The 25,429-nt window shown below is 44.6% G+C and overlaps 1 protein-coding gene across 2 annotated transcripts in view; it reads left to right on the forward strand.

The window, feature by feature from the left end:
- Positions 1–25,429, forward strand: part of preb (prolactin regulatory element binding) — a 69,312-nt gene that overhangs the window by 38,685 nt on the left and 5,198 nt on the right. Inside the window, exons 6-8 of one of the 2 annotated variants that reach the window (XM_072264671.1) lie at positions 5,013–5,117; positions 14,264–14,437; positions 16,659–16,731. In XM_072264671.1, the coding sequence (XP_072120772.1) occupies positions 5,013–5,117; positions 14,264–14,437; positions 16,659–16,731 (352 nt within the window). The remainder of the gene's footprint in view (positions 1–5,012; positions 5,118–14,263; positions 14,438–16,658; positions 16,732–25,429) is intronic. The other variant, XM_072264672.1, reaches the window with a different exon arrangement.

A 25,429-nucleotide genomic window follows, 5' to 3' on the forward strand; every position in this document is an offset into this window, starting at 1 on the left:
CCCTAGTAGGCTTAACAACAAACTTCTCTAAAGAGCCATCTCCTAGGCATTCAACAAACTCACTCTCTTGAGATCCATTACCATCCTGAATTTCCCAATCGACCAGCATGTTAAAATCTCCCATGACTATCATGACATTGCCCTTTTGACTCACCTTTTCTATTTCCTGTTGTAATCTGTCTCTTTCAATATTTTTAATTAATTTATGTATATATATATAAGAATACAGAGTACAGGAAAAAAATATATATGTCAATATGTTAAGCTAAATTGCATAGAAAGACTCCTTACCCTATATTCGTACAAGTCAATTAGTTCGTACCATTGAAAAATGATAATTTTATTATATAAAAAACATCTAACCCACTACCAAGACGGAAACTGATTAGCAGATAAAAAAGAAAAAAGATTGTTAGTCATCATCTGTGCTTTAACAGCAAATCAAGGTTTTTAAAATAATTCAGAAAAGGTCCCCACAATGTTTGACAGTCTTGATTAGATTCAAAGATTGAACATCGAATCTTCTCTAAATTTAAAAATGACATCACACAGGAGATTAGTGCAAACTTAAAGCACACGGTATTGGAGGTATGGTATTGATGTGGATAGAGAATTGGTTGGCAGACAGGAAGAAAAGAGTGGGAATAAACGGGACCTTTTCAGAATGGCAGGCAGTGACTAGTGGGGTACCGCAAGGCTCAGTGCTGGGACCCCAGTTGTTTACAATATATATTATTGACTTAGACGAGGGAATTAAATGCAGCATCTCCAAGCTTGCGGATGACACGAAGCTGGGCAGCAGTGTTAGCTGTGAGGAGGATGCTGAGAGGGTGCAGGGTGACTTGGATAGGTTAAGTGAGTGGGCAATTTCATGGCAGATGCAATTTAATGTGGATAAATGTGAGGTTATCCACTTTGGTGGCAAGAACAGGAAAACAGATTATTATCTGAATGGTGGCCGATTTGGAAAAAGGGAGGTGCAACGAGACCTGGGTGACATTGTATACCAGTCATTGAAAGTGGGCATGCAGGTACAGCAGGTGGTGAAAAAGGTGAATGGTATGCTGGCATTCATATAGCAAGAGGATTCAAGTACAGGAGCAGGGAGGTACTACTGCAGTTGTACAAGGCCTTGGTGAACATAGAATAGTACAGCACAGTACAGGCGCTTCGGCCCACAATGTTGTGCCGACCCTCAAACCCTGCCTTCCATATAAGCCCCCACCTTAAACTCCTCCATATACCTGTCTAGCAGTCTCTTAAACTTCACTAGTGTATCTGCCTCCACCACTGACTCAGGGAGTGCATTCCATGCACCGACCACTCTCTGAATAAAAAACCTTCCTCTAATATCCCCCTTGAACTTCCCACCCCTTACCTTAAAGCCACGTCCTCTTGTATTGAGCAGTGCTGCCCTGGGGAAGAGGCGCTGGCTATCCACTCTATCTATTCCTCTTATTAACTTGTACACCTCTATTGTGTCTCCTCTCATCCTCGTTCTCTCCAAAGAGTAAAGCCCTAGCTCCCTTAATCTCTGATCATAATGCATACTCTCTAAACTAGGCAGCATCCTGGTAAATCTCCCCTGTACCCTTTCTAATGCTTCCACATGCTTCCTATAGTGAGGCGACCAGAACTGGACACAGTACTCCAAGTGTGGCCTAACCAGAGTTTTATAGAGCTGCATCATTACATTGTGACTCTTAAACTCTGTCCCTCAACTTATGAAAGCTAACACTTCATAAGCTTTCTTAACTACCCTATCTACCTGTGAAGCAACTTTCAGAGATGTGTGGACATGTACCCCCAGATCCCTCTGCTCCTCCACACTACCAAGTATCCTGCCATTTACTTTGTACTCTGCCTTGCAGTTTGTCCTTCCAAAATGTACCACCTCACACTTCTCTGGGTTGAACGCCATCTGCCACTTCTCAGCCCACTTCTGCATCCTATCAATGTCTCTCTGCAATCTTTGACAATCCTCTACACTATCTACAACACCACCAACCTTTGTGTCATCTGCAAACTTGCCAAACCACCCTTCTACCCCCACATCCAGGTTCTTAATAAAAATCACAAAAAGTAGAGGTCCCAGAACAGATCCTTGTGGGACACCACTAGTCACAATCCTCCAATCTGAATGTGCTCCCTCCACCACCACCCTCTGCCTTCTGCAGGCAAGCCAATTCTGAATCCACCTGGCCAAACTTCCCTGGATTCCATGCCTTCTGACTTTCTGAATAAGCCTACCATGTGGAACCTTGTCAAGTGCCTTACTAAAATCCATATAGATCACATCCACTGCACTACCCTCATCTATATGTCTGGTCACCTCCTCAAAGAGCTCTATCAGGCTTGTTAGACAGGATCTGCCCTTCACAAAGCCATGCTGACTGTCCCTGATCAGACCACGATTCTCTAAATGCCCAGAGATCCTATCTCTAAGAATCTTTTCCAACAGCTTTCCCACCACAGATGTAAGGCTCACTGGTGTATAATTACCCGGACTATCCCTACTACCTTTCTTGAACAAGGGGACAACATTTGCCTCCCTCCAATCCTCTGGTACCACTCCCGTGGACAACGAGGACATAAAGATTCTAGCCAGAGGATCAGCAATCTCTTCCCTCGCCTCGTGGAGCAGCCTGGGGAATATTCCATCAGGCCCCGGGGACTTATCCGTCCTAATATATTTTAACAACTCCAACACCCCCTCTCCCTTAATATCAACATGCTCCAGAACATCAACCTCACTCATATTGTCCTCACCATCATCAAGTTCCCTCTCATTGGTGAATACCGAAGAGAGGTATTCATTGAGGACCTCCCTCACTTCCACAGCCTCCAGGCACATCTTCCCACCTTTATCTCTGATCGGTCCTACCTTCACTCCTGTCATCCTTTTTTTCTTCACATAATTGAAGTATGCCTTCGGGTTTTCCTTTACCCTACTCGCCAAGGCCTTCTCATGCCCCCTTCTTGCTCTTCTCAGCCCCTTCTTAAGCTCCTTTCTTGCTTCCCTATATTCCTCAATAGACCCATCTGATCCCTGCTTCCTAAACCTCATGTATGCTGCCTTCTTCCACCTGACCAGATTTTCCACCTCACTTGTCACCCATGGTTCCTTCACCCTACCATTCTTTATCTTCCTCACCAGCACAAATTTATCCCTAACATCCTGCAGGAGATTTCTAAACATCAACCACATGTCTATAGTACATTTCCCTGCAAAACCATCATCCCAATTCACAACCGCAAGTTCTAGCCTGATAGCCTCATAATTTGCCCTTCCCCAAATAAAAATGTTCTTGTCCTCTCTGATTCTATCCTTTTCCATGATAACCATACCTGGAATATTGTGTGCAGTTTTGGTCCCCTAATTTGAGAAAAGACATTCTTGCCATAGAGAGAGTACAAAGAAGGTTCACCAGATTGATTCTTGGGATGGCAGGGCTTTCATATAATGAAAGACTGGATCGACTAGGCTTATACTGTCTGGAATTTCGAAGATTGAGGGGGGATCTTATTGAAACGTATAAAATTCTAAAGGGATTGGACAGGCTAGAAGTTCCTGATGTTGGGGAAGTCCAGAACGAGGGGCCACAGTTTGAGGATAAAGGGGAAACCTTTTAGGACCGAGATGAGGAAAAACTTCTTCACACAGGGTGGTGAATCTGTGGAATTCTCTGCCACAGGGAACAGTTGAGGCCAGTTCATTGGCTATATTTAAGAGGGAGTTAGATATGGCCCTTGTGGCTAAAGGAATCAGGGGGTATGGAGAGAATGCAGATACAGGGTCCTGAGTTGGGTGATCAGCCATGATCATACTGAATAGCAGGCTCGAAGGGCTGAATGACCTACTCCTGCACCTATTTTCTATGTTTCTATGTTTCTATCACATCACCTAACCATTGGGTGTGAATAGGAGGGGCCGCATCTTTCCATTTAAGCAAAAGTGTCCTTCTGGCCATAAGAGACATAAAAGCCAAAATGTGCAAATCAGAAGGCTCCAAAATAATATCCTTTCCTCCAACAATACCAAATAAAGCAGTAAAAGGATTAGGCTTGAAATTTACTTTAAAAAGTATGGAAAAGTTTTGAAATACTTCTTTCCAATATTTTCCAAGACTTGGACATGTCCAAAAAATTATGAATGATTGAAGCTTCTCCATTACTACATTGATCACAGTACAGAGATATATGTAAATAAAAATGAGACAACTTATCCTTAGTCACATGGGCCCTATGGACCACTTTAAATTGAAGGAGAGGGTGACGGGCATATAATGATGAAGTGTTGACCAATTTAAAAATTTGATTCCAAGTTTCCTCAGAAATTGAAGTCTGTAAATCTTGTTCCCAAAGATTTTTAATTTTACCTGAAGGAACACTTCTCATTCCCAACAGTATATTATAAATATTAGGTATAGATCCATTATAAAAGGTTTTAGATTAAAAATTACATCCAGTAGATTCTTATCAGGACTTTTAGGAAATGTACTTATTTGAGACCGTAAAAAATCTCTTATTTGTAGATATCGAGAAAAAAAAGAGTTTTGGGCAAACTATATTTAGTTGGCAATTGTTCAAACAAAAAAGACTTCCCTCTACAGGCAAGTCCTGAAAGCATTTAATACCTAATCTATCCCATTCTTTAAAAGCCACATCAATCATAGAGGGTTTAAAAAAATAATTAGAAAAATTGCGACTCGAAAGAGAAAATCTCAATAAGCCAAAATATTTTCAGAATTGTATCCAAATCCTCATAGTGTGTTCAACTACCAAATTACCCAAAGAGAAATGAAGTGAGGATCCAAGAAGAGAAATAATAGAGAACTTATTAACAGAATTAGCTTCTAAGAAAACCCACATCGGGCAATCCTCGCGATTTATATAATATAATCAAAATGTAAGATTTCTTATATTAACTGCCCAGTAGTAAAATTTAAAATTTGGTAAGGCTGATCTACCGTTCTGCTTATCTTTCTGAAGATGAATTTTATTTTATCTAGAATGCTTATTCTTCCATATATAAGAAGATACAATAGAGTCAAGAGAATCAAAAAAGGATTTAGGAGTGAAAACTGGCAATGCCTGAAAAAGATATATAAATTTAGGTAATATATTCATTTTGATAGAGGTAATTCAATCATTTAACGATAACGAAAGAGGCGACCAATTTAATAGCAAACAACAGGAATTCTGCAGATGCTGGAAATTCAAGCAACACACATCAAAGTTGCTGGTGAACGCAGCAGGCCAGGCAGCATCTCTAGGAAGAGGTACAGTCGACGTTTCAGGCCGAGACCCTTCGTCAGGACTAACTGAAGGAAGAGTGAGTAAGGGATTTGAAAGTGGGAGGGGGAGGGGGAGATCCAAAATGATAGGAGAAGACAGGAGGGGGAGGGATAGAGCCAAGAGCTGGACAGGTGATAGGCAAAAGGGATATGAGAGGATCATGGGACAGTAAGCCCAGGGAGAAAGACGAGGGGGGTGAACCCAGAGGATGGGCAAGGGGTATAGTCAGAGGGACAGAGGGAGAAAAAGGAGAGAGAGAGGGAGAGAGAGAGAGAGAGAGAGAGAGAAAGAATGTGTGTATATAAATAAATAACGGATGGGGTATGAGGGGGAGGTGGGGCATTAGCGGAAGTTAGAGAAGTCAATGTTCATGCCATCAGGTTGGAGGCTACCCAGATGGAATATAAGGTGTTGTTCCTCCAACCTGAGTGTGGCTTCATCTTTACAGTAGAGGAGGCCGTGGATAGACATATCAGAATGGGGATGGGATGTCAAATTAAAATGTGTGGCCACTGGGAGATCCTGCTTTCTCTGGCAGGCAGAGCGTAGGTGTTCAGCAAAACGATCTCCCAGTCTGTGTCGGGTCTAGCCAATATATAGAAGGCCACATCGGGAGCACCGGACACAGTATATCACCCCAGCCGACTCACAGGTGAAGTGTCGCCTCACCTGGAAGGACTGTCTGGGGCCCTGAATGGTGGTAAGGGAGGAAGTGTAAGGGCGTGTGTAGCACTTGTTCTGCTTACAAGGATAAGTGCCAGGAGGGAGATCGGTGGGAAGGGATGGGGGGGGATGAATTGACAAGGGAGTCGCGTAGGGAGCGATCCCTGCAGAAAGCAGAGAGAATGGAGGAGGGGGGGAGGTTTCAGCAAAACGATCTTCCAGTCTGCGTTGGGTCTTGCCAATATATAGAAGGCTACATCGGGAGCACCGGACGCAGCCCATTCCATTCTGATATGTCTATCCACGGTCTCCTCTACTGTAAATCCACATCCCATTCCCATTCTGATATGTCTATCCACGGCCTCCTCTACTATAAATCCACATCCCATTCCCATTCTGATATGTCTGTCCATGGCCTCCTCTACTGTAAATCCACATCCCATTCCCATTCATACACACATTCTTTCTCTCTCTCTCCTTTTTATCCCTCTGTCCCTCTGTTTATGCCCGACCCTCATCAACCTCTCTCATCACCTTGTCAAAAAGGCATTGTTACAAACTAAATCCACAGTACATTGTCAAGGAACAGAAGACTGGCGGCCAAAGCCATTTGCTAAATGTCAAGGACCTAAACCCAAAAATCACTCTTAATCACTCTTAAATTTGTACCAGGAAAGGCCAACCCAAGAGGATCTACTCAAATAGGGCAGCAAAAGCCCCCTGCCTCGAAAAACCCCCACCCCCCCAATTTTTGTGTGCCTCAATATCTACCTTAGCATTCCCTAATCGCTACCTACCAAATGTTAAGCAGAGAGGCTGTTCCAGAAATTTGAAAAGTCTTTGGAAATGTGATTTCTTTCATGTGCCTGTGGGCTCTTTCCCTGCAAGCTGATTGCAGCTTAATCACATTTCCTGTGTCTTCACCCCTTCATTCTCTGGTCGCTGAAACTCTCTTTCCAGGAGCACCCACAGACCCTCTCCCCGGTGGCACCCCCTTCTGAATTGTCCAGTCGATCACTGGCCCGGCTGCTGAAAGGGCCCAGGCTCTTCATTCAGACTGAGGGTAACTGCCTTCAGATGTCATGTGCAGTCTGAAATGCCATCAAAGTTGTGGAACTTGCTGTCTCTGCTTTAACTTAAGAATCTCTCCCTATCTATTTTCCAATATCTTTTCCTGTTTTCTGCTATTAAACTAATCATCTACCTTCAGCAACCAGCCTTCTTTACAGAGTACCATCATCATCACACTTTAACAGGCTATTCATGGTTTTCCAACACGCTCTCAGTGTCTTCAGCCACGCTCTCGGCATTTTCTGCCTTTGCGTTTCCTCTGGGTATGTTTTCATCAGCTGTGGTCAGGTCTGGCATGGCCGGCTGGTGTTCCTCTCTTAGGTTCTCTGTAATTACATGGTTACTGGGTACACTTGGTCCCCCGTCCTGTCTATGGGAGCAACAAGAGGGTGAGTCATATGCTTTAACCCGAGTCCAGTGTTTCCATTGGCTACCTCGCCGAGTCTGTACACAGACACAAGTATCATTGGTTAAGAGTACCATCTGTGGTCCAATCCTCCTGGGGACAAACCCTGGCCTTTCCAGCAGCACCCTCACCGTAACTTGGTCGCCTGGCTGTGGAAGGACTATCTCCTTTCCCTCTGGCTCTCTCTGATCAGCGATTCACTGCTGTTGTTTCGCTCGGTCCTTAAACACTTTAAGTTGGTTACAAAGGTCTTTCACATATTCTGTTATTCTATCACTGTAAACCCCAGGCTCCCTGCAACCTGTTATTACCCCATAAAGAAGTTGAATTGCTCGCCACATCAATAATTCGTAGGGGCTGAGACCCAATGTGCAGTTCAGGGCTGCGTGCAATCTCATCAGGATTCCTGGTCATACATTAAACCGTGTCTTTCCTGTCTCAGTTATAGCTTTGGCTAACGCATTCTTGATTGTTCGGTTCATCCTTTCTACCATCCCTGAACTCTGGGGTGGTAGGGTACGTGGAACCGTTGTCGAATCCCTAGCAGTCGGCACATTTCCTTCATCATTTTCCCCGTGAAATGTGCTCCCTGATCCGAGTCCACCTGAACTGGGGTTCCCCACCTTGGGAGGATTTCCTGAATTAGGATCCATGCAGCGGTGCTCACTCCAACTGGAAAAACTTTGTTCTGGAGACAAGCCATTCAGGATTGTTACAGGGCCCGCCACTGTGGGATGCAATCTTGACCTGGTCTTAAGGGTGGTATAGCCTGTTGTTGATGGATATGATCCACTGGGCTTCACTGGCCATACAGGCAATTTAGTAGTGGCCGCAGTCTCTCTGAGTATCCCCTGGTGTTTTTGTTCCTTCGCTATACCCTGCACAGCGGTCAGTGCGTCAGATTTTATAGGGTACTGCATCTGGGGTTTACACAGACTCTCCTTTATTTTAACTGGGTTTATCTTTACTCGACCACAATCTGGCTTGTGGCTAGCCTACACTGCTGGGAACTGCTGACAAAGTAACCCATGGGCACCATCCTGGCTCCAGTCTCTGGAGACTGATCAGGGCAGCTGCGACTTTGCTAGCCAGGTTGTGTATACTGTTTGTTGTATGCGTTCGCTGCCCCTGACTCGTCCATATTACTTCTTCCTTTCCCGAATCTGGTACAATTCCTGCTTCCCTTAGGATGTCTATTCCAAGGATAGTGCCCTCGATATTTGGACATACCCAGAAATACACTGGAAGCTGCACTCCCCCGATTTCTGGTATTTGTGACTCACTTCTTTCAAATATAAATTACCTGTCCGGTTGTTGGCAAGGGTAGGTCTGTTATTGATACCAATGCCCTTGTGTCCACTAACATATTGCATTGCTGTCCCCTAACGTTGCTGTTGTGTACATCCACGGGTCACCAGTGCTGACAGTGAGGCCCGCCGCCACATCTTTTTCTGACCTAGGAGCCATCTTTACTAGCTCTTTGATCTGATCGATAGTCAGATTGGTCAGACTGGGCACCGATGGGGTGAGAGATTGTGTGTCTGCTGTGATATTCACCTGTTTTTCTTTCCTCTGTTTTGGACACTGCCTCCAACCATCTCCCAATAGGCCACACCTGTAGTATATCAACTCCTTTACCCTCCCAGGTCTATTCCAGTAATTCCTCACTTCGTGCTCTGGCTGCCGGCAAACAAAACAATCTCTCTGGGACATCACAGCAGTTGCATCCACTATAGCCACTTTACGATCTCTCTTGCACTTTCTTCTGTCTATCTCACTGGCCCAGGAAACTATCGCAGAGTAGGTCGACCCCACCATTATGCCTTAATCTAAAACTTCCTGGTGGGCTGAGCTCAGGCCTTCCTTCAGCATTTTCAGGAAGACTGGGTCGTCCCTCCCTGGATTATCCAACCCTGAATACTCCTCGTATGCTCGATATTTACGTTATGCATAATCCATGGCCGTCTCATCAGCTTCTTGATTTACTGCCATTATCGTTCCCCAGTTACTCTCACCTCCCCTCAGTCACTGCCTCACTTCCCCTTTAAAAAAGTGATATCTTTCTTTGCCGGCGTTCCCGATAGTTGCCCATGTACCTTCCTGCACCCCCTGGGCCATCCTGTCCCACGTATTCCTCAGGCACTTCGCTTTTACTAACACGTGTATACCTTTAGGGTGCATCTGGTGAATTTCAACCATTTCCTCAAGCTTATGGCAGAATTCTGAATTCCCACAGGCGACTTTAATTGAGTGCAACTCTGACAAAATTCTCTATTTCTCCCTGGGGGTGAAGGGCTTATGAATGGTCGTAACCATTGTCAAAGGCTGGCTTGGATCATCGGGGTTCTCAGCCTGACGTTGCCTGACCTCAATAGGTGCCATCCTGGCAGACATATCTGGGTAAAACTTCTCCCTGAGATATCTCCACACCAGTTTCCATACTATGCAAAATATAAAAGGTGGGTACCAGTTAAACAGCACATACTTAAAACCACAAAGTATGTACTCCACAATCTGCCACTTTTGAGCACCTGAACTCATGATGCCTGCTGTATTCCTTTGCATCACACTTGCAAAACATACACTAAAATGCAGCTCCCCGAACGAGTATACACGCCCCAGCTCTGGCATTCCGAAACGTCGGTAACCACCCTTCGCAACTGGTGGCTCCGTCTCACTAAGTTAACACGCCAAGTTTCCTCACTTACATAAACACACATGCACGCACACACACCACTTTTATATCTATCAGTTCAGCTCTCCGCGTTCGTAGTACCTCGTGTTCCCATGTACCACTGACCTGAACAGATCCAAGTGTGAGTGCTATTTTAGAAAATACTCACCCACTTAGACTGCTAAGATCGCTGGCCACACGATGGGTCACGAAGGTGTCCCACTTCTGACACCAAATGTTGTTGCGTGAATGAAATCACCGGAGAGAGAGTTACTGGTAGATACAAAGCCGCTTCTTTATTCAACAAAACAAGGTATAGCAGGCATCTTACGGAGACGCTTTCGGTGGAAAGGTGTGCTGGCTCAGTGTGGGGCTCGATATTCGCTAAATACAAAGGGCAATCCATATTTACAAAGTATAGACAATGCTTTCTTTTGAAGCTACATACAAACTTCACACCTTCTGATTACATCCATCCCACCGGTGCCATCAGCATCTGGACTGGGATTCACAGCTTTTAGGAAAAGCATTGTTACAAACTAAATCCAAAGTACATTGTCAAGGAACAAAAGACTGGTGGCCAAAGCCATTTGCTAAATGTAAATGACCTAAACCCAAAAATCACTCGAACAACCTGCCACGCAGAAAGCCAGACTAAATTTCCCTAATTAAGCCATGGGTTTCCAAAGCTCATATATTCTAGCTCTTAAGAATTTTCTCCAGCAACTTCCCTACAATTGACGTGAGATTCAGGGATTCCTATAGTTCCCGGGATTTTTGCTTGTTCCCTTCTTAAATACAGATGCAACATTAGTCACTTGCCATTCCTCTGGAACATCGCCCCTGTCTAGAGAGGACATGACGATACTGGTGAATGGCCCAGCAATCTCATCTCTTGTCTCCTTTAATAACTTGGGGTAAATCCCATCAGGCCCTAGGGACTTATCCACCCTAATACTCATTAGGAGACCCAAAACTTCCTACTCCTTGATCTCTAAGTGTTGTAATGTACTCTCGGTACTGATCTCTTTCCCCCTTACACTAAGCAGGTCCCGTTTTATATTAGGAATGCTGAAATCCCCCATGACAATACCCTATTATTTTTACACATTTCCTTAATCTGATTACATATCTGTTCCTCAATGTCCCGGTGGGCAATCAGTGCACCCTTCCTAGTTCTGAGTTTCATACAAATGAATTCTGGTTCCACAAAACAAGGTCCCCTTGGATCCCATGCCTCCTTACTTTCTCAATAAGCCTTGCATGGGGTACCTTGTCAAATGTCTCGCTGAAATCCATATACACTACATCTACTGCTCTTCCTTCATCAATGTGTTCAGTCACATCCTCAAAAAATTCAATCAGGTTCTTAAGGCACGACCTGCCTTTGACAAAGCCATGCTGACTATTCCTAATCATATTATGCCTCTCCAAATAATCATAAATACTGCCTGTCAGGATCTTCTCCATCAACTTACCAGCCATTGAGGTAAGAATCATTGGTCTATAATTTCCTGGGCTATCTCTACACCCTTTCTCGAATAAGGGAACAACATCTGCAATCCTCCAATCCTCCGAAACCTCCGCTATCCCTATTGATGATGCAAAGATCATTGCCAGAGGCTCATCAATCTCCCTTGCCTCCCACAGTAGCCTGGGGTATATCACGTCTGGTCCTGGTGATTTATCCAACTTGATGCTTTCCAAAAGCTCCAACACATCCTCTTTCTTAATGTCTATATGCTCAAGCTTTTCAGTCCACTGTAAGTCATCCCTACAATCGCCAAGATCCTTTTCTGTAGTGAATACTAAGCAAAGTATTCATTAAGTACCTCAACTACCTTCTCTGGTTCCATACACACTTTTCCACTGTCACACTTGATTAGTCCTATTCTGTCACATCTTATCCTCTTACTCTTCACATACTTGTAGAATGCCTTGGGGTTTTCCTTAATCCTGCTCACCAAGGCTTTCTCATGGCCCCTTCTGGCTCTCCTAATTTCATTCTTAAGCTCCTTCCTGCTAGCCTTATAATTTTCTAGCTCTCTATCATTACCTAGTTTTTTGAACCTTTTGTAAGCTTTTCTTCTTCACTAGATTTTCTACAGCCTTTGTACACCATGGTTTCTGTCCCCTACCATCCTTTCCCTGTCTCATTGGAACGTACCTATGCAGAATGCCATGCAAATATCCCCTGAACATTTGCCACATTTCTGCTGTACATTTTCCTGAGAACATCTGCTCCCAATTTATGCTTCTAAGTTCCTGCGTGATAGCTTCATGTTTTCCCTTACTCCAATTAAACGTTTTCCTGACTTGTATGCTCCTGTCCCTCTCCAATGCTATGGTAAAGGAGATAGAATTGTGATCACTATCTCCAAAATGCTCTCCCACTGAGAGACCTGTCACCTGACCAGATTCATTTCCCAATACCAAATCAAGTACAGCCTCTGCTCGAGGCTTATCAACATATTGTGTCAGGAAACCTTCCTGAACACACCTAACAAACTCCACTCCACCTAAACCCCTTTCTCTAGGGAGATGCCAATCAATATTGGGGAAAATTAAAGTCTCCCAACACAACCCTGTTATTATTACACCGTTCCAGAATCCTTCTCCCTATCTGCTCCTCGATGTCTCTGTTACTGTTGGGTGGTCTATAAAAAACACCCAGTAGAATTATTGACCCCCTTCCTGTTTCTAACTTGCACCCACAACTTATGCAACTGTGACACTATCTCTGATTAGTAGTGCCATAACACCACCTCTTGATTGGCAACGTCGAGGGAATCTTTGAACGTGAACTCCAAGATCCTTCTGTTCCTCAAAACTGCTAAGAATCCTGCCATTGATCCTGAACTCTTGGACTCTGCCTTTGAACTCAACTTTCCAAAGTTTATTACTTCACACTTTTCTTGATTTAACTCCATTTGCCACTTCTGTATTCACCCTGGCAGTGCGTCATTGTAACCTATGACAACTTTCTACGCTCTGTACAACTCCACTAATCTTTATGTCATTTGCAAACTTATTAACCCACTCTTTCATTTCCACATCCAAGTCACTTACAAAAAAATCACAAAAGGCAGGGTCCCAGAAGAAATCTCTGGAGGTCACTGACCTCCATGCAAAATGCATTCCATCTTCTATCACCGTCTGCCTATTGTGAGCAAACCAATTCTGAATTCATACAGCCAAGTTTTTCTGGATCTTGCCCACCATTGAGAACATCTACCATAAACGCTGCGTGGGCAGGGCGAAAAGCATTATCAAGGATGCATCTCACCCTAACCATAGACTTTTTATTCTCCTCCCATCGGTAGGTGCTACATGAGCCTCTGCTCCCGCACCAGCAGGCACAGGAAGATCATCTTCCCTGAGGCTGTGACCCTGCTGAACCTCATCACAGCGCTAAGCAGTATTGCGCCCATATTGTACTGTCTCAGTACTTTTATATTTGTGTGCTGTAGCACTTACTTTTTATTTGCAGTTATTTTGTAAATAACACTATTCTTTGCATTTCTGATTAGATGCTAACTGTACTTCATTGGCTTTGTATCTGTACTCGGCACAATGACAATAAAGTTGAATCTAATCTAATCTCAAAACCACAACATAACATTGGTAATTTCAGGACTTTCTCTGCTCCTAGAATAATTTAAACCTCTGCATCCTCTGCACATATCCAGTCCTTCACATTTGCATTCATTCTAGTAAATTTCCGCGTTACAATGGGAGATAGATAGGATGCAGAGTTCAGTGGAGAAGTGGCAGATGGAGTAAGGCAAGGTGAAGGGCAAACTCTTTCACCCAGAGTTGGGGGTCTGGTGGGAAGGTATATGGAAAGAGCTGCCTGGGACAAGTCTTCCACTCCTCAGATGCTTAACTCACTGAGTTCTTTCAAGGGTTTAGAGAGATATGGGCCAAATGCAGGCACATGGGGCTGACTGAGGAAAGCACTGATGAATGGTCTGAAGGGCCTGTTTCCGTGCTCTATCACTCGAGCTCCAGCCCCAAGAGAATCTGACTGGAATGACACATGAGACTGGAAGGCAGAACATTAGTAGCTCTCTGATATATTCATTTTTCTCTGGTTGTTTATCTGTCTCTGTCACATCTTTATTGCTACTCACTGGGTCATTGTTTTGCAGGTTTGGGAAGGTTGAGGATAATAAGGAAGCTCTCCGTCTCTACACTGTGCAGATTCCACATAAGCGAGAGCGGAAACCCCTTCAGTGCTACGTCAGCAAGTGGGATGGGAATAATTTCCTGCCGCTTCTTACTCGGCCCTGTGGCAATGAGGTGATCTCTGCAATGGCAGTCAGGTATACCTTTTTTCGGGAATGGTGGTTTATTTTGAGTTCAGTAGCTAGCCTTGATTTTCAGCAATTCCACAGTGAGGTGAAGGCCTTCATTGGGCAGAATTGACCACGGATATTGCATTCCTGCTCTCTAGATACGCAAGCCTGGGTGGTATGATATGGAGAGCAAGCTGTTGCCCGTGTAGCAAACTCCCCATCTCCACACATCTGATGAATCCAAAGAAACGTCGAGACCAGTACAGTTTGGTACCAGCAGCATTTTAGGAGTTGTCAGACAACAGTGAACTCAACATACAACTGTCTTAGGGACTCCAGCTTGGGGTTTACTCCTGAAGTCTTCCCCATAAGTAGATATGACCACAAGGCAGCGGAGGTTTGAGATCAGAGTTTTCCTTCTCCTAGATGAGCTGCCATCTACAGCTGACGAGTCCCATCTGCCCGAAGCAGCTGGTTTTAAGGTGCCAGTAACCCACCTTTGCCCCTTCTCCTGTCAGTAGAAATGGTTCCACTGGGCTTCGTAGCTAAGCCACACGTGAGGGCCAGGAGCTGGACTTGGTTGTCAGACGCTATTTGAGGCACATGCCGTTGGGAGCATTAATAGGTAGTGGGAGCTTGTCCCCATTACCACTCAAGCTATAGCAACCTTAAGGAACCTTAGCAGTTATATACTAAAAGCAGCTCTGACAGGAAGTGGGTAGGTTTAGAGTAGGTAAGCATCACAACTGGTTTGGCCAAGGTGGGCTGAACGAACCCATGTCACTGCCATATGTTTCTATGATTCTATGAATGTCATTGTCTTCAGAACTGCACCCAGCTGAGAATTGGTGCCTGGAATGGTACCCCAGTGCGAATCAGTGAGGAATTATTCTCAATAAGGGCTGGCATCTGTAGACCCTGTATTCTAGTATAAGTCTTTGCCATTGGCTTTCAGTGTCCTTTTGATGATGGCTAGCGTGAAGCTTTGTCAGTGATATCCAACAGTCCAAAAAATGAATTAAAAATTCCCACCAAATTACTATGTGTTTGTGCCTATTAAACATAGGCAAGATTGGTGCCTATGAGAGTCTGTGTCTGAGGAGTTCACTTCCTCTGTGATTAAAAACAGACTCCCCAGTATGTGTGGACCTGGATGTCACTGAGAAATGGTTTTCTTGGTCATTTGTGGTTATTTATTTTTATTATTTTGAGATATAGCACAATAACAGGCCCTTCTGACCCAACGAGCCCAAATACACTCAATACTGACCTGTACATCTGTGCACAGTCAGAGCAAACCCATCTCATTCCACTATATCAGAATCAGGTTTATCATCACTCACATGTCATGAAATGTGTTTTTTGTTGCTGTACAGTGCAATACATACAATTACTGTTTTCTTTTAAGTGCCACACTCTGTTAGAGCCTCGGCGATCACTTTTTAAAGTGGTTGTCTTGGAGGAAAGGTTCTGTGAGTGGTCCCCCACGTCCTTCTCACAGCGCAGTTTTTTTTACGAGGCCGAGTTGCGAGCTCGACACTCAACCCAGCACGGATGGAAAGCGTGCCGGGGAGCGGCCGGACTGGAATCGAACTCGGGAACCTTCGTTCCAGAGTCCGGCGCTGATGTCACTGCGCCACCAGCCGGCACAATTACTGTACTACTGTGCAAAAATCTTGGACACCCTAACTATATATATATGTGCCTAAGACTTTTGCACAGTACTGTATGCGTAAAACCAATTCCCCAATGAAGGTCAGTGTCTGGAGAACCCACACCTCAGTGAGAGTGTTTGTAGGACTTGTACCTCAGTAGTAGTTAATATCTTTAAAAACAAGAGAAAATGCTGGAAATCCAAGCAACACAAACAAAATGCTGGTGGAATTCAGCAGGCCAGGCAGCCTCTATGGAAAAGAGTAGAGTCAATCTTCTGGGCCCGAAACATTGACTGTACTTTTTACCATAGATGCTGCCTGGCCTGCTGAGTTCGTCCAGCATTTTGTATGTGTTGCTTAATTAATATTTTTATTGTCTTTGCCCGGTTGGGAGAAAATTGTATGGGGCGCATTCTGCAATGAAATTCCAAATCTGTGGAGCCTGTATCACAATGCATATTGACCCAGAGAAAGTCAATGCATTTGTGAAGTAAAAGATTGAACAGGTTATTTGCCATTCATTGTTCAATGTGACAGCATTCTGATCATACTCTCTCTCATGCTGTTTGTAAGATGCTCTCTTTTTCTTCCAGTGATTTGGGAACATTTCTAGGACTTGGGACTGTGACTGGCTCTGTAGCTATCTACATTGCCTTCTCTCTCCAGGTAATAAAACAACCTTCTTTTTTGCCTATACTTGTCACTTTTGTTTTTGATCCCTTTTGGACTTCTGATAGAATTCTGTGAGACTTGCTTCCACCAAGAATGGTGGAAAGAATAAAGATAAATGATTTCACAAGAAATTGAAGGATAATGTTACAATAGTCACGGGGATCTCAGTATGCAGGTAGATTGGGAAAATCAGGTTGGTGCTGGATTCCAAGAGGGGCATTTTCTAGAATACCTATGAGATGCCTATGGTTGAGCCCACTAGGGGATCAGCTATTCTAGATTGGGTGTTGTGCAGTGAACCAGAATTGATCAGAGACCTTTGGGTTAAAGAACCTTAGCAACATGTGATCATAATATGATCGAATTCACCCTGAAATTTGAGGAGAAACTAAAGTCAGATGTATCAGTATTACAGTGGAGTAAAGCAAATTACAGCAACATGAGAGAGGAGTTGGCCAGAATTGACTGGAAAGTACACTGGCAAGGATGAGGACAGAGCAGCAAAGGCTAGAATTTCTGGAATTACTTCTGAATGCATAGGATATACACATCCCAAATATGAAGACATATTCTAAAGGCAAGATGACACAGCCATGGCTAACAAGGAAAGTCAAAGCCAACATAAAAGTCAAAGAGAAGGCATGTAATAGAGCAAAAGCTAGTGGGAAGTTAGAGGATTGGGGAGCTTTTAAGCACCAACAGAAGGCAACTAAGAAGTCATTAAGAAGATTAATGTGGAATATGAAAGTAAGCTTGCCAATAATACTAAAAGTATCCAATATTATATTAAAAGGGACCTTTACTCTTCGTGATTTTTATAAATGACCTGGATGAGGAAGTGGAGGGATGGGTTAGTAAATTTGCTGATGACACAAAAGTTGGGGGTGTTGTGGATAGTGTGGAGGGCTGTCAGAGGTTACAACAGGACATTGATAGGATGCAAAAATGGGCTGAGAAGTGGCAGATGGAGTTCAACCCAGATAAGTGTGAAGTGGTTCATTTTGGTAGGTCAAATATGATGGCAGAATATAGTATTAATGGTAAAACTCTTGGCAGTGTGGAGGATCAGAGGGATCTTGGGGTCTGAGTCCATAGGGCGCTCAAAGCAGCTGTGCAGGTTGACTCTGTGGTTAAGAAGGCATACGGTGTATTGGCCTTCATTAATCATGGAATTGAACTTAGGAGCCGAGAGGTAATGTTGCAGCTATATAGGACCCTGGTCAGACCCCACTTGGAATACTGTGCTCATTTCTGGTTGCCTCACTACGAGAAGGATGTGGAAGCCAAAGAAAGGGTGCAGAGGAGATTTACAAGGATGTTGCCTGGATTGGGGAGCATGCCTTATAAAGACAGGTTGAGTGAACTCGGCCTTTTCTCCTTGGAGCAACGGAGGATGAGAGGTGACCTGATAGAGGTGTATAAGATAATGAGAGGCATTGATCGTATGGATAGTCAGAGGCTTTTTCTCAGGGCTGAAATGGCTGCCACAAGAGAGCACAGGTTGAAGGTGCTGGGGAGTCAGTACAGAGGAGATGTCAGGGGTAAGTATTTTATGGAGAGAGTGGTGAGTGCGTGGAATGCGCTGCCAGCAACGGTGAAGGAGGCGGATACAATAGGGTCTTTTAAGAGACTTTTGGATAGGTACGTGGAGCTTAGAAAAATAGAGGGCTATGGGTAAGCCTAGTAATTTCTAAGGTAGGGACATGTTCGGCACAACTTTGTGGGCCGAAAGGCCTGTATTGTGCTGTAGGTTTTCTATGTTTCTATGTTTCTTCAGCTACATAAAGTGTAAAAGACAGGCGAGAGTGGATATGGACCACTGAAAAATGATGAAGCTGCAGAGGTTATAAGTGGGGCAAGGAAATGGCAGACATATAGAATAAGAATTTTGCATCAGTCTTCATGGTGGAAGATATTAACAGTATCTTAGACACTAACAGACACGGTGGAAGTTCCAGGTGTCAGGGGTAATAAAGTGTAGAAGTTACCATAACTAGAGAGAAGATTATTGGGAAACTGAAAGGTCTGAAGATAGATAAGTCATCTGGACCAGATGGTGCGCACCACGGAGTTCTGAAAGAGGTGGCTGAAGAGATTGTGGAGGCATTAGTAATGACTTTCAATGATCACTAGATTCTGGAATGGCTCCTGAAAACTGGAAAATTGCAAATGTCACTCCACTCTCCAAGAAGAGGGCGAGGCAGAAAAGAGGAAACTGTAGACCAGTTAGTCTGACCTCAATGGTTGGGAAGAGGTTGGAGTTGATTGATAAGGATGTAGTTTCAAGATACATGATAAAATATGCCGTAAACATCATGGTTCCTCAAGGGAAACTCTTGGCTGACAAATCTGTTGTAGTTCCCTGAAGAAATAACAAGCAGGATAGACAAAGGAGAATTGGTTGATATGTGTACTTGGATTTTTAGAAGGCTTTTGACAAGGTGCCACACATGAGACTGCTTAGCAAGCTACGAGCCCATGGTATTAGGGAAAGATTCTAGCACGGATAAAGCAGTGGCTGATTGGCTGGAGGCAAAGAGTGGGAAGAAAGCGAGCCTCTTCTGGTTGGCTGCTGGTGATTAGTGGTGTTTCACAGGGCTCTGTAGAAACAGTTCCACCAGACTTAGTAGCTAAGTCACATATGAAGGCCAGGAGCTGGACTTGCTTGTCAGAGGCTATTTGAGGCACATACAATTGGGAACATTTAATTGGTAGTGGGAACTTGTCGCCATTACCACCCCTCGCTATAGCCACTTTAATGAACCACTTTACGTTATATGTCAATGATTTGGATGATGTTGCTTTGTTGCAAAGTTTGCAGACAATATGAAGGTAGGCGGAGGGGCATATCGTCTTGAGGACATAGAGAGGCTATAGAAGGAATTAGACAGATGAGGAGAATGGGCAAAGAAGAGGCAGATGGAATACACTGTCGGGAAGTGTTTGGTCATGCACTTCGGTAGAAGAAATGAAAGCGTTGATTATTTTCTAAATGGAGAGAAAATACTGTGGTAAGGTAGGCAAATGCATTATTAGCATTCATTTCAAGAGGACTAGAATATAAAAGCAGAGTGTAATGTTGAGACACTGCTGAAGCCTCACTTGAAGTATTGTGAGCAGGTTTGGGCCCTTTATGTAGTGGAGCTTGTTAAGTGTGTTCTGGAAGGTTTCCGTAAGTCCATAAGACATAGGAGCAGAATTAGGCCTTTTGGCCCATCGAGTCTGCTCCATCATTCAGTCATGGCTGATCCTTTTTTCCCTTCCTCAACCCCATTTCCGGGCCATCTCACCGTAACCCTTGATGCCATGTCCAATAAAGAAACTATCAATCTCTGTCTTAAGTGCACCCAAAGATCTGGTCTCCACAGTTGCACGTGGCAACAAATTTCACAGATTCACCATACTCTGGCTAAAGAAATTTCTCCGCATCTCTGTTTTGAGTGGACACCCCTCTATGCTGAGGCTGCGTCCTCTTGTCTTAGACTCTCCCACCATGGGAAACATAATTTCCACATCTACTCTGTCTAGGCCTTTCAACATTCAAAAGGTTTCAATGAAATTCCCCCTCATCCTAAATTCCAGCAAGTACAGCCCCAGAGCCGTCAGATGTTCCTCATATGAAACCCTTTCATTCCTGGAATCATCCTTATGAACCTCCTCTGGACACCTTCCAATGCCAGCACATCTTTTTTAAGATGAGGAGCCCAAAACTGTTCACAATACTCAAGGTGAGGCCTCACCAGTGCTTTATAAAGCCTCAGCATCACATCCCTGCTCTTCTATTCCAGACCTCTTGAAATGAAGCGAACATTGCATTTGCCTTCCTCAACACTGACTTAATCTGCAAGTTAACCTTTAGGGTGTTCTGCACTAGGACTCCCGAGTCCCTTTGCATCTCAGATTTTTGGATTTTCTCCCCGCTTAGGAAATAGTCCACACATTTATTTCTACTACCAAAGTGCATGATCATGCATTTTCCAACAATATACTTCGTTTGCCACTTTCTTGCCCGTTCTTCTAATTTGTCTATGTCCTTCTGCAGCCTACCTGTTTCTTCAACATTACTTCCCCCTCCACCAACCTTTGTATCATCTTCAAACTTGGCAACAAAGCCATCTATCCTTGAACTGCAGCATACAGTGGTGCTAGAAAGTCTGTGAACCTGTAGAATTTTCTCTTTTTCTGCATAAGTATAACCAAAAAGGTGATCAGATCCTCACGTCCTAAAACTAGATTAAGAGAAACCAATTAAATAAATAACACAAAAACATTATACTTGTTCATTTATTTATTTAAAAAAATGATCTAATATTCAGCACAGCTTTGTGGGCCAGAGGGCCTGTATTGTGCTGTAGGTTTTCTATTACATGTATTTGTTGGGAAAGTTATGTGAACCTTTGCTTTCAGTAACTGGTGTGACCCTCATGTACAGAAATCACTTCAACCAAACATTTCCGGTAACTGTTGATCAGTCCTTGGAGGATGAGGGCCGTTCCTCCTTACAAAACTGCTTCAACTCTGGGAATTGGGGGGCTTCCTCGCACGAACTGCTTGCTTCAGGTCCTTCCACAACATTTCAATAGGATTAGGGTCAGGACTTTGACTCAGCCACTCCAAACCACGAATTTTCTTCTTTTTAAACCATTCTGTTGTTGATTTACTCTTGTCTTTCAGATCATTATCTTATTGCATTATCCAACTTCTATTAAGCTCTAGGTAACGGACTGCTACCCTAACATCCTCTTGTAAAATGTGTTGATAGAACTTTGAATGAATTGTTCCCTCAATAGTTGCAAGCTTTCTTGGCCCTGAGGCAGTGAAACAGCCCCAAACCATGATGTTCCTTCCACCATGCTTCACGGTTGGGATGAAGGTTTTTCTCATCAGGCCATAGAACATTGTCCCAGAAATGTTTTAGAACATCCTAGTTGTCTTCTGCAAACTTGAGATGTGCAGCAATGTTTTTTTTTTGGAAAGCAGTGGTTTTCTCTGTGGTGTCTTTCCATGAACACCATTCTTGTTCAGTGTTTTTCTTATATGGACAGATGACCAGAGATTTTAGTAAGTTCTAGAGATTTCCTATTGAGGGGAATGGCCACAGGGGTGCCCTGCACGAATGGCCTGTTCACATTTCCATTTCTCCTGACAGTCACCCAGCTACTCACCTCCTGCAACTTTGGTGTGACTACTTCTGTAACTTATCAATTATCTCCTCACTCTCCCGTACAAGCCGAATATCATCCAGCTGCTGCTCCAGATCCCTAACATGGTCTTCAAGGGATGTCTTTGTTTTCTGAAGCTGTGTCCTTCGCCGCCCCTCGTGATTTTATACACCTCTATAAGGTCATCTTTCCAAAGAATAAAGTATTTGCTTGCCTAACCCCTCCTTATAGTTCATGTTCTGGAGTCCTGACAATACTCTCGTAAATCTTCTTTGCACCCTTTCCAGTTTGATCACATCTTTCCTCTAACCAAAGCTGTACACAACAGCTGTGCCAGTTGTTGTTGTCTTCAGCCCATCTTCCTGATTAAGGAAGATTTTTTGGGCACATTTAACAAGTTCCACCCCATCCAAACCCTTTGCATGATGCGTGATCCATATTAGGGTAGTTAAGTTAAAATCTCCCACTCACTACCCTATTCTGCTTCCTGCTATCTACAGTCTCCCTCCATCTCGGCTCTTAATTCCCACTGATTATTGCGGGCCTGTAGTACAGACCCATCAAAGTGTTTAACTCTTCCTTCTGTCCACATGTCCTCATGGAACAATCCCCCAGAAAATCCCCTCTAAGCACTGCTGTTATATCCTCACTCATCAGAAGGGGAAAAGCCCCTTCCCCATCACCCCCACAGAACGTAGAACAATACAGAAGAGGAACAGGCCCTTCAGCCCACATTGAATTGACTTTATTTCTTACATCCGTCACAGACATGAGGATCTTTACGTTATGTCTTCATCTCAATGTGCAATCATAGTAATTCATAATAAATAGAACAGTCAATCTAATATAGACTACACTGAAATCAGCGTGAGTTCATCAGTCTGATGGCCTGGTGGAAGAAACTATCCTGGAGCCTGTTGGTCCTGGCTTTTATGCTGTGGTACCGTTTCCTGGATGGTAGTAGCTGGAATAGATTGTGGTTGGGGTGACTCAGGTCCCCAATAGTTCTATTGGCCCTTTTTACAACCTGTCCTTGTAAATGTCCTGAATCATGGTAAGTTCACAACTACAGATGCGCTGGGCTGTCCGCACCACTCTCATGTCATGATTTACTTTATACACTGCTGTAAGGTTACCCTCAATCTCATTTGTGCCTGAACAAGCTCAGATGAAACTAATTCTCTTCACCTGTGCGTGATCCATCTTATTCTATTCCCGGTATATTCATGTGTCTATCAACAGCTTATAAATAGCACTGTTGTATCTTGCTGCACCGCTCGCCAGCGGTACATTCCAGGCACCTACCACACTCTGTGTAAACAACAAAACTTGTCCAACACATCTCTTCAAACTACTCCCTCTCACTTTCAATGTATGCTCTCTAGTACTTGATACTTCTACCCCAGGAAAAAGATAGTTTGTCTTCCCTATCTATACTTCTCATAATCTTATATACCCTTCGGATCTCCTCTCAGTCTCCACTGCTCCAGAGAAGATAACTCAAGTTCGTCCAACCTCTCATTATAGCTCAAAGCGGAGGTTGATAGGTTCTTGACTGACCATAAGATATAGGAGCAGAAGTAGGCCATTCGGCCCATTGAGTCTGCTCCGCCATTCAATCATGGGCTAATCCAATTCTTCCAGTCATCCTCACTCCCCTGCCTTCTCCCCATACCCTTTGATGCCTTGGCTAATCAAGAACCCATCTATTTATGCCTTAAATACACTGAAGACATGGCCTCCACAGCTGCTCATGACAACAAATTCCACAGATTTACCACTCTCTGACTAAAGTAATTTCTCCGCATCTCTGTTCTAAATGGACGTCCTTCAATCCAAGTCGTGCCCTCTTGTCCTAGACCCCTACCATGGAAAATAACTTGGCCATATCTAATCTGTTCAGGCCTTTTAACATTCAGAATGTTTCTGTGAGATTCCCCTCATCCTCCTGAACTCCAGGGAACACAGCCCAAGAGCTGCCAGAGGTTCCTCATACGGTAACCCTTTCATTCCTGGAATCATTCTTGTGAATCTTCTCTGAACCGTCTCCAATGTCAGCACATTCTCTCTAAAATAAGGAGCCCAAAACTGCACATAATGGTGAGGGCATCAAGGGTTATGGGGAGAATGCAGGAAAATGGGGTTGAGAGGGATAGTAAGTCAGCCATGATGGAATAGCAGAGCAGACTTGATGGGCTGAATGGCCTAATTCTGCCCCTGTGTCTTATGTCCCCTAGTCTAGGGAGCATTGTGGTGATCCTACTTTATACTAAGTGTAGCCTAGCCAAAGTTTTATACAGCTGCAAAATGACTTTCTGACTACTTCTTTAGTACACTATCTACTTGTGTGGCTACTTTTAGTGAGCAATGGTCTTAGACCCCAAGATTTCTCTGCACATGAAAACTGTTAAGGTGTTGCCATTAACTGTATACTTACCCCTTGCATTAGACCTTCTAAAATGTAACACCTTGTAGCGGTGTGCTACACACAGCGCTAGAATAACCACACGGAGTTGATGAGTTAGAGTTATGATGAAAGAGATTTATTCAAACTTCGCGGCCTGCTTTAAAGCCTTCCCGTTCCCGCCCTCCCTGGGGCGGGACTGCTGTGGGGGATGCATATTCCCAGACCCTTTCTGCGTGCGGGATTGTCCCCCTGCTGGTGAAGATGGCCTGGCGCCCTTTTTGGGGCCGGCCCTCTGCCTGCGCGTGCTGTTGTGAGCCGGTTCGTGGGTGCCAGAAAGTGGGTCGCCACATAACCCCCCCCCCCAGAACCAGTGATACCTCCACCAATGTCCACAGTCTGGATCAGCCTCTGTTTGGGTGGTCTGCCCCTGCGCCGCGGTGCCTGAGCCTGGACCGGCTGCGCCAAGTCCACATGGGCCGGTTTGAGTCGGTCCACTGTGAAAACCTCCTCTCTCCCCCCAATGTCCAGCACGAATGTGGACCCGTTGTTCCTGATCACCTTAAACGGCCCCTCGTAGGGCCGCTGTAGTGGTGCCCGGTGTCTGCCCCGTCGTACAAAAAGAAACTTACAGTTCTGCAGGTCTTTGGGTACGCAGGTCGGGCTCAGTCCGTGCTGTGAAGTGGGGATGGGAGCCAGGTTACTGAGCCTCTCCTGTAGTCTGTCCAGGACTGCTGTGGGTTCTTCCTCTTGCCCCCTTGGGGCTGGTATGAACTCTCCTGGGACCACCAGGGGTGCGCCGTACACCAACTCAGCCGACGAGGTGTGCAGATCCTCTTTTGGGCCTCGTGCGGATTCCGAGCAGGACCCAGGGAAACTCGTCCACCCAGTTAGGCCCCTCCAGGCGGGCCATGAGAGCCGATTTCAGGTGACGGTGGAAGCGCTCCACTAGTCCGTTCGACTGTGGGTGGTAGGCTGTTGTGTGGTGTCGCTGAGATCCTAAAAGGTTGGCCATAGCCGACCACAGGCTGGAGGTGAACTGGGCGCCCCTGTTGGAGGTAATGTGGGCTGGTACCCCGAAGCGGGCTACCCAGGTTGCGATCAGTGCTCGGGCGCAGGATTCGGA

Source organism: Mobula birostris, chromosome 8, assembly GCF_030028105.1.
Source record: "Mobula birostris isolate sMobBir1 chromosome 8, sMobBir1.hap1, whole genome shotgun sequence".
Classification (NCBI taxonomy): domain Eukaryota; kingdom Metazoa; phylum Chordata; class Chondrichthyes; order Myliobatiformes; family Myliobatidae; genus Mobula; species Mobula birostris.